Source organism: Crinia signifera, chromosome 8 (assembly GCF_055691185.1).
Source record: "Crinia signifera chromosome 8, ASM5569118v1, whole genome shotgun sequence".
Classification (NCBI taxonomy): domain Eukaryota; kingdom Metazoa; phylum Chordata; class Amphibia; order Anura; family Myobatrachidae; genus Crinia; species Crinia signifera.
In genome coordinates this window covers 58,461,710-58,471,123 of record NC_139224.1, presented here as the reverse complement: position 1 = coordinate 58,471,123, position 9,414 = coordinate 58,461,710, and the positions used below count along the sequence as shown (strand labels likewise).

The 9,414-nt window shown below is 48.2% G+C and overlaps 1 protein-coding gene across 2 annotated transcripts in view; it reads left to right on the top strand.

Annotated features, from left to right (window-relative positions):
* The first annotated feature begins 1,939 nt into the window (after positions 1 to 1,939).
* Positions 1,940 to 9,414, top strand: part of GCAT (glycine C-acetyltransferase) — a 47,524-nt gene continuing 40,049 nt past the window's right edge. Inside the window, exons 1-2 of one of the 2 annotated variants that reach the window (XM_083156490.1) lie at positions 1,940 to 2,186; positions 8,639 to 8,769. In XM_083156490.1, the coding sequence (XP_083012616.1) occupies positions 2,003 to 2,186; positions 8,639 to 8,769 (315 nt within the window). In that variant the 5' untranslated portion in view covers positions 1,940 to 2,002. The remainder of the gene's footprint in view (positions 2,187 to 8,638; positions 8,770 to 9,414) is intronic. The other variant, XM_083156491.1, reaches the window with a different exon arrangement.

Here is a 9,414-nt window from a genome sequence, read left to right as displayed (position 1 = left end):
TACTGGCGGAAAATTCGTAAAATTCTCCAAGCCCTTAATATCAATTGTTTAGTAATCAGATCTGGATGAATTTACTCAAATAAATTGTAAAATAAATCCTGGAGGAAGCCATGTGATTGTAATGTTAATAGTAATCTTGAGATGGGAAAGCGTTATCCGTGGTTCCCTATGGTTATCGGATTTACTCGCAAAGGTAAATTCCTTCTCAAATGGACAGTGTTTGTATGTTTTGCATGTTTGTACGGATTCTGGCCGCTGACCTCATCAAAGGAGACAGAGGAATCATCCCATACTGTAGCTGCGTTTGATGAATGCAGTGTTGAATAACCTGGGTAGGGAGCTTTCAGACTGAACACCAACCCGGGTTAGAGCCGTTTTCAACCCCGGTTACTCAACACAGTGGTGCTTGCACACCGCACCTCGACCCGGGTTGGAGACACCAGGACACGGCAATAACCTGACCAGAGTGCGGTCTGAATACACATGCGCAAATACACGGTCACTGATTTTTCCTAAAAATTCAGGAGAAGTGTGTGGAGTGAATTCACGAGGACAGAGAATTCTTGCAAGTCCTGTCCCTGCATGCGGTAATTGTTACATGCCTGCAGTGTATTTAATTAATGCAGTGCAAGTTTGGGTGATGATTTTATCACATTTCATCCATATCTGAGATAAGATATATATGCTATATATGCTATATATACTGTAGCCTATTTCAGGGTTGCCGACCCTCCCGGAATTTGCGGGAGTCTCCCGAAAATCGGGTCCCTCCTCCCGGCCCCCGGAAGGGTGGGCAACCCTCCCGGAATCAGGGGGACCCCCACTGAGCCCCCCGATCGCGGCATTTATATGCCGCAATCCGCGGGTCTCAGGGGAGGGGGCGGAGCTAAAACGGCACAATCGTGACGTTTTAGCCCCGCCCCCTCCATGGATAACTGTTATTTCGGCTATTTCTCGTAATGGGGGCGGGGCTTAATGACGTCACAGTTAAGCCCCGCCCCCAAAACGAGTAATGCAAGATTCCTCTCCGGGCTTCTCCCGGAGAGGATTTTTTCTAAGTCGGCAACCCTGGCCTATTTCAATATAGGTTAATAACCTAGTGTTCATTCTAGCACCCGCTATATTTGAAAACCCATGCAGTTCCTCTTCCCTGTCTGGGGTGTCGCTGTCTGCTGTAGTGCTTCTAGCACAGTGTGGTCTGTATATCAGCACTGATATGCAAACCAGACCTGTGCTAGAAACACCACAGCAGACAGCGACACCCCAGGCACTGCCAGGGGATAGAGGGTGATGTCACATGACATCAGCTTCCGCCCCCTCTTTGGCAGACTCAGACGCAAGTCAGTTTAGACTGACTTTTATTTTGATGGTTGGTGACCATCGAATGATTTTACTCCCCTTTGGCCGCATGCGAGGAGATGTGCTCTCAGACACATACCCTTACATGTTACCGAGGGGATGCGGGCAGCGCTGGTGGACTCGCTGCTTAGCGAGAGGTAGTGAATCAGGCCCAGAGAGTGAAGACTAGAGAGAAAGGGGGAAGGAATGGAGAGGGGAGGGGTGCAATGATTGCACATTGCAAGCAACAGAAATCTGGTCATTGTAGCTATTTTATGCAGATGGCACAAATTAGGATCATACAGCGACTGTCATTATATGAGCTTTGACATTAACTTTGGCTTTTAAAGGATCTATTACGATGTACAGAGAAAATAAAAAAGGAATTTGGAGATTTGAACTGCATAAAACAGGGTGCACTAAGGAATTCCTAGATTTCATAGTGGAAGTGGAACACTGCTGCTGAAAGTGCTATAAAGGGTTAATAGCAGTGACCGCAGTGCTGTGGAATAGGATAGAACTGCTTGCAGTAAGGTAACCAATACTGACAGGGTGTGCACATGCTCAGACTCTGATTGGCTGCTGTGGAACACACCTCCTGTCCACATGGTGTTCTGCTGGGTCTCGCCGCAGTGCATTTCTGGCATTGGAAGCAGTTGGGAACATGTGGAATAGAATTACTTTCAGTTGGTCCCTGAGGCCTGGCCGGGCACAATCCACCCTTGCCCACTTCAAAAATATTTTGGAGGGGGAACTGGGGAGTATCAAGGAGGCAGGAACTTGGAAGGGGGAAAGGATCATCACCTCTAAACAAGGACCTCACATCACAGTGGAAGGAAAAAATACAGGTATTGCCAGCAAACCAGTATTGGCTATAAGGCAGTTATTGCATATTCATACATCCCAACATGACCCCCTCCAGGAGGGACACATTGCTCTGCTCCTGCACTTCCCTCTTGGATAATTTTCATCACCTGTGTTGAAGCACCTTTCTGATCAATTAACCTGTTCAACACAGATGAAGGTAATCATGCATTAAGAGGAAAGACCAGAAACAGAGCATTGTGTCCCTCGTGGAGAGGGTCATTTTGGGAGGTATGGCATACTACAATTGTTTTATATTTAGAATCTTTATAATAAAGCCAGCAATATATTGAAGAACTATATCTGCATTTAGCATGCACCATCTAGCAATTACTTTGCATTTCTCATCTATGTAACTCGGGTGGGGAACCTCTTTTGTGCCAAAGGCCGTTTGTATGGGGAAAAAAATCTTTTGAGAGCCATATGTAAAAATTTCTCTTACAAATTGTCCTGCTGCAGCCGTTCCACGTTGCAGCTGAACAGTACTGACAGTCTCCGGCTGCTGTTGATTAAGAGGAATCTCGCGAGAATTCCCCTGTATTTGACTCCCGGCAAAGCCACCGGGTGGGCCACCCCTGATGTAACTGCTCCATACAGTGTGCTTACCATACCTTTTATACCAAGACAGATTGGTAGATTCCACAGGTTGTGTGGCTACCCCTTTCAGACAGAAAAGTCTGAAAATCCCGGCAAATACACAGCATTTCAAATGCCGTGTCAATTTGCAGGGAGCAGCCTGACCCCCCTTCACACAGAAGAACTAAATTACCGGGTTGAAAATTTCTACCTGGTAATTTGCTGAATAACACGGGTATTTCTTCTGTGTGAAAGGGTCAACACGGGTCATAAATCCCGTGTCCTTGACCCTGGTCAATTCCCGGGTCGGAGACACGGGATTTACGACACGGGTGTGCCCTTTCACACAGAAAAAGGACCCGTGTATTTAATGAAATTCCCGGGTGGAACTGCTTCACCCGGGTATTTCATTTTCTGTGTGAAAGGGGTATTAATCAGGTGACGTGCAGGCTTGAAGTAGTCCATGTGCACTAGTTATGGGGAGGGGCGACTGAAATGTTAAAGATAAAGCTAGCTGGTATGTACCCTGCATGCAATAATCAATAATGGATTTGCACCCCTTGTATTGCAACATGGACTCTGTTACTTGCTCTTTATTTATTTTTTACTCCCACCTCCAGAATCCGTTCTATAATGCACACCCTTGTCACAATACTTACACAGTCAAAGTAATACAGCTGCCAAGTGATAACACAAGTATGGGACTAAGTCATAACCAGAACAAGACCCTGGCATGCCGGACCAGACATTATGGAGCTTGTGGTGTCTGTTCCGGAGGATGTCCCGTCCCAGGGTTGTCCAGTCCGGGGGTGTGCCTGTAATAGCTTTCACCAGGGGCATGGGGAAGGGGACATGCTACAGGCTTTATTTTTACCCACACCCCGCAAATATGCATGATGTAAGGCTGCAGCAGTCACTGCAACAGGGGTATTCATCATGTGGAAGGGCATGCTGAGAGGTGTAGTTCCACAGCAGATGAAGGGCCACATGTAGTTTACCCTTGCTTGCTGTACAGTATGAGTACTACAATCATTACTAATGTAGCAGTTAGGGATGCCAATCCCGGGGCATTTTTTCAATTCCGGGATTGAAAAATGCTCAATCCCGGGATTGGCATCCCTAGTTGTGTTAGGCATGTCTCATACACATCCCCACACCGGTCGACCCGCACATTTACTTATATTAGTGGGCGGGTGGCAGGGAGTGGGTTTGGAGGTGCATGGTGCCTCCGGGCAAGTGCACCTCCTCCTTAGCAGACAGCAGCCGGAGAAGAGGTGGGTGGGCGGCCATGGAGGAGAGTGGAAGGGGCGGGCACAGGAGAAGAGGCTGCATCAGAGTGGGCAGTGTGGCCTGCGCAGCGTATCCTCTACTGTTGCGCTACGCAGGCCGCAGGCTGGGTCAGGATTTGGGAACAGCCGGCCAGCATCTGAGCGGGTGCTCAGATGCTGCCAGGGCCGGCATTTGTGCAGTCTAATCCCGAAATCCGTATCCAATCCTGGGATTTCAATCCCGGACTTTTTGGGGCCAAATCCCGGGATCCTGCCGATTCCGGGATTGGCCACCCTAGTAGCAGTGTAATGCTGTGTACACATGGGGGCGATAGGGGCTGGAAATATGGTCGCAGGCGACCATATTGCCAGTGATTGGAGTGCGCACCAGCGATAAATCGCCGGGTGCGCGCTCCCGTTTTTAGCCCCCTTATGATCGCTGGTCGCAGGAGCTTGCTCCTGCGACCAGCTGATTACCTCTGCGGCACCGCCCGGCAGAGGTTCCTTCTCATCAGTGACCATCTCTGGTCGCTGATGAAAAGGAGACACTGAACAATATATTGCTCAGCCATATATTGCTAGCAATATATGGCTGAGCAATATATCTCCCCCGTGTGTACGGGGCTTAAGTTATTTTCTTTCATCAACCAGCAGAGAGCGCTATAACGCCTGGTACAAGCACCTGATTCTCAGCTCCATGCTAGTGATTGGCTGCAATGTATGACACGTTTATGTCAGCAAACAGTCCTTAACCATTTCATTACCAGTTCTAGGGAGCACCTCTTTGTCCCACCTTCTAAGTAAGGTCACCCCAGCAAATACAATAGATTGTGTCTCGTGTGTGTGTGTGTGAAATGCAGACTGTGACATGTATGGCTAATCTCAGAGAAATGAGAGGGCGTTCTATTACACATGTAAACAGCAGTGTGAGCTATAAAAAAAGAACAGCACGTGGTCCCCTTTAACGTGATTTTTCTAAATTTAAAATGTCATTTCACAACCATGTGAATTATGCGTGTTTGGTATAATAACTGTGATAATGAATGCTCTGTAATAGTCACCCTTATGATGGGATACGGTCATTGGGTCACCAGCAGGAAGGTCGACAGGATCAGTAGGTTGACATGGGGAAGGCCAACCGGATCATTAGGTTGATATGGGGAAGGTCGACATGGGGAAGGTTGACAGTCAAAAGGTCAAAAAAAATTAGTTTTACTGTTTTTTGAGCCGACATGTGGCAGGAGGTATTTCATGCCCTACCATCCACTAGGACGTGGTGGGAGAATAAAATATTGTGAGGCACTGAGCCCGAAGCATGATGAGGGGACGCGCTGCTACATTTTAGTGTTTTTGTTGATTGTGTCAACATTCTGCAAAAAATTAACAAAACATGCTGACCTTTTCACTGTCAACCTAACCCATGTCGACCTAGTGGTGTCGACCTAATGCTTGTTGACCTACTGTACTTGCTGGTGACCCAATGATCTATATCCCTTATGATATGATAAGCACAAAGATTTTGAACAACCATATCCCGATATAGGGCGGGATGTTCTAACATCCACAGCCCAGCTCCGCCACCCATCGCCTGCATAATTATCACATATGCGACAATTATGGCAAAGGACAGCTCTTGCGCGAAGAGCTGTCCTTTGCGGTAAGAGTCAGCAGGTCCCGGCGGCTCCCCCTCCCTCCCTTACCTGTCGCTGCTGCGCCGGGCTCTCCTCCTCCCTGCACCCGGAAGAGGATCACAGTGCAGGGAGGAGGAGGTCACAGGTCCGGGCAGCACAGCTCTGTGCTGCCCAGACACAGGTGCGGGGAGGTTGGTGCGGGGCAGTGGTGGGTCACGGTAGAAGCCCATAGGCTTCTATGGGGCATTGACAGATTTTTCTGGCGATGTCCCCCGTCGCGGTAACCCGGCAGGGGATAGTTAGAGCATCCCAATAAGCGGTAAAACCCGATAACTGGGTTTTTACCGCATTTTTAGTTTAGAGAATCTCCCCCATAATCACTAGTATAATGTAAGAGGGAGGGGGAGTATTTGGAGGGAGTCAAGAAAAAAGGGTACAGCATATAGAACAGAATATGATTTATAAAGAGTATAGTTGGTATTGATTGCAGTATCAGTGCACCCCCACAAAAAAAAAAAAAATCCCCCAAAACAAGTAGGGATTCGAGTGTAAATCTGGCCAAACGCTTGTGTGGGATACGGTCATTTGGCCTACAGCATAATGGTCAACATGGTTCTAGGTCGACAGGTCATTAGGTCGACAGTCAAAAGTTCGACACTGGGTTTTTCACTGTTTTTTGAGCCGACATTTGCCGACAGGCGATATATCATGCCCTACCATCCAGTAGGGCATGGTGGGAGAATAAAATAGTGTGCCCGACACATAGCGAGCGGATGCGGTGCACTTGAAACTGTGTCCATGTCGACTGTGTTGACATTCAGGTGAAAAACAGCGAAAAACCCCATGTCGACCTTTTGACTGTCGACCTAGACATTATCGAACTAATGACCTTTCAACAAGGTTGACCTTGACCCATGTTGACCTTTTCCCATGTCGACCTAATGACTGTTGACCATCATGCTGACCAAATGATCCCAACCCGCTTGTGTGACGTGACGTCGCCCCTCCGGGAACTTCCGGGCGGCAGGGTCACATGTGACATAACTTATGCATTTAGCTGTGATGCGACAGAACTCTCCTGCAGCCGGAGCAACTCGCAGGCTCCAATGCGAACAGGACTCCGCATCGCTACAGACCTCTATGTGCGATTTGGATGCTTTTCATACACTTTACCGCCACAATCACATGAAAAATGACCAAATCTTATGTGAATCGCCCTAGTGTATAGAACTGCTGATATTGCGTTTTACGAAGGCTTAAGTACAGGGAGGTCAGTGCTGTGGAATAGGATAAACCTGGCTGCAGTAAGGTAACCAGCACTGACAGGGTGTACACCAGGGTTGCCGACCCTCCCGGAATTTGCGGGAGTCTCCCGAAAATCGTGTCCTTCCTCCCGGCCCCCGGAAGGGTGGGCAACCCTCCCGGAATCAGGGGGACCCCCACTGAGCCCCCCGATCGCGGCATTTATATGCCGCAATCCGCGGGTCTCAGGGGAGGGGGCGGAGCTAACACGACACAATCGTGTCGTTTTAGCCCCGCCCCCTCCATGGATATCAGTTATTTCGGCTATTTGCCGTAATGGGGGCGGGGCTTAATGACGTCACAGTTAAGCCCCACCCCCAAAACTCGTAATGCAAGATTCCTCTCCGGGCTTCTCCCGGAGAGGATTTTTTGAAAGTCGGCAACCCTGGTGTACACATTCTCCCACTCTGATAGGCTGCTGTGATGCACGCCTCCTGTCCACATGGTGTTATACTCTGTGTTGCCTGAGTGGAGTTACTAATGCATTGCAAGCACAGAACATGGGCAGCAGCTGGTACTAGATAGAGTAGAATTAGTTTTAAGGTGCGATTTGTGCCCTTTTCACCTGAGAAAAGTGTAAAATTCTATGTGTTTTTAATTCTGAGCTGATGTGCATATTGGATTGGTGCTGGAGATCCCCATGGCTGCCACAAAGATTTATTGTATCCCACTGCCATGACTGGGATTGCATATGATACATTGTATGCAAAATAACTGCATGTGGTGTAGCGATCCTGCCACCTGGGAAGCTGCCTGGGAGTTCAAGGGAAATCACATGTGACTTCAAGGCTCCGATAAGTTGTACTAGTGTATGGGGGCCTTTAGTTGGTCCGTAAAGCCTGGTTGAGTAGTCTACCCTTGCACTCTTAAAGGTGCCCATACACGGTACAATATTTTCATGCTTTGTGAACTAGATCACATCGCATCACACGCAAATCGCATGTGGTTTGCATGCAATGTGATCTGAAGCTAGTTCAAAAAGCTCGGGCTGCGCAGACTTTGGGCCAGATTCTCTGATACTACTTTCAGACCGCAAATGCCGTGTCGCACATGGGATTAGGACACGGGTCCCATCCCCAGAGCAACACGGCAATGCGGTCTTAAAGTTCAGACACGGCATATTGCCGAGTCGGTGACGTCACATGGGGCGGTGCTGGGCGGCGGCGCGTCATCGGGGGCTCGGGAGGAGGCAGTACTTGGAGCTGACAGTGCTGCCTCCTCCATACTGTGAACGGGACACGGGTCGCTCGACCCAGGCACCCGTTCACACTGCACTTAACACGGGTCATAGCCGTGTTCAACCCTGGTCATTACCAGGGTTGAACACCCGTGTTGCTCGACCCGTGGTGGCCTTTTCAGACCGCACCGTGACCCGTGTTTAGGCCCCGCGAACACGGCAATAAGCCGTGTTCGGAGTGCAGTCTGAAAGCGGTATAAGCTTCAAAAGTGATAAAATAGAGTGATAAACAGCCAGCCAATCAGCTCAATGCTCGCATATATGATGCTGGTACAACACTTTAAAATACATGCGCTCTAAATTTGTTACTATGAAATATTGTTATATGTATGAATAATTCGGTTCAACATTGTTGTGAAATATGTGATGCTGGATGTAATGTTTTATGACTGTTTCTTCCCTCCCTAATTTTCTTTTATTAGGAATCTTAAATTTTTGTGCCAATAACTACCTTGGTCTATCTAGCCACCCTGATGTCATTCGTGCTGCACACAAGACACTGGAAGAGTTTGGGGCAGGGCTGAGCTCTGTTAGATTTATCTGTGGAACACAAGTGAGTACTCTGAAAAACAACTTGGTGGGCTGTTGGTTTGTTTCATTTCACAACTAGGGTTACTACAGTATGTCTGGTGAATGGATGGCTTACAATAACAATATCGTGACTGGGTTATAAGGGTTGCTGTAGAGATAACCCATGCATGGGTTGTTTCCAATAGCAATATAATGACTGGGATATAAGAGTTACTGTAGAGATAACCCATGCATGGGTGGTTTCCAATAGCAATATAATGACTGGGATATAAGAGTTACTGTAGAGATAACCCATGCATGGGTGGTTTCCAATAGCAATTTCATGACTGTCTTAAAGATTGCCTCTGCCTTATGGTCACTGGTGGTCAACTACTACATATTTTTATTATTACAGAGTATCCCTTATCCGAAATGCTCGGGACCACAAGCATTTTGGATAAGGGATTTTTTTTTTGGTTTTTGGAATTTTTTTCCCCCCATACTTACCTGGTCCCCTGGTGGTGCCCCGATTGTCCCAACGGTGGCCTCCGGGATGCTCTTCAGCGGCATCTCCAGTCACAGTTATGTATTGCGCCGGTGACGTCAGTCGCGACTGCGCACTCGCGCAATGCACCCCTGGGACCGGAGATGCTGCTGAAGAGGATCCCCGAGGCCGCTGTGGACATCG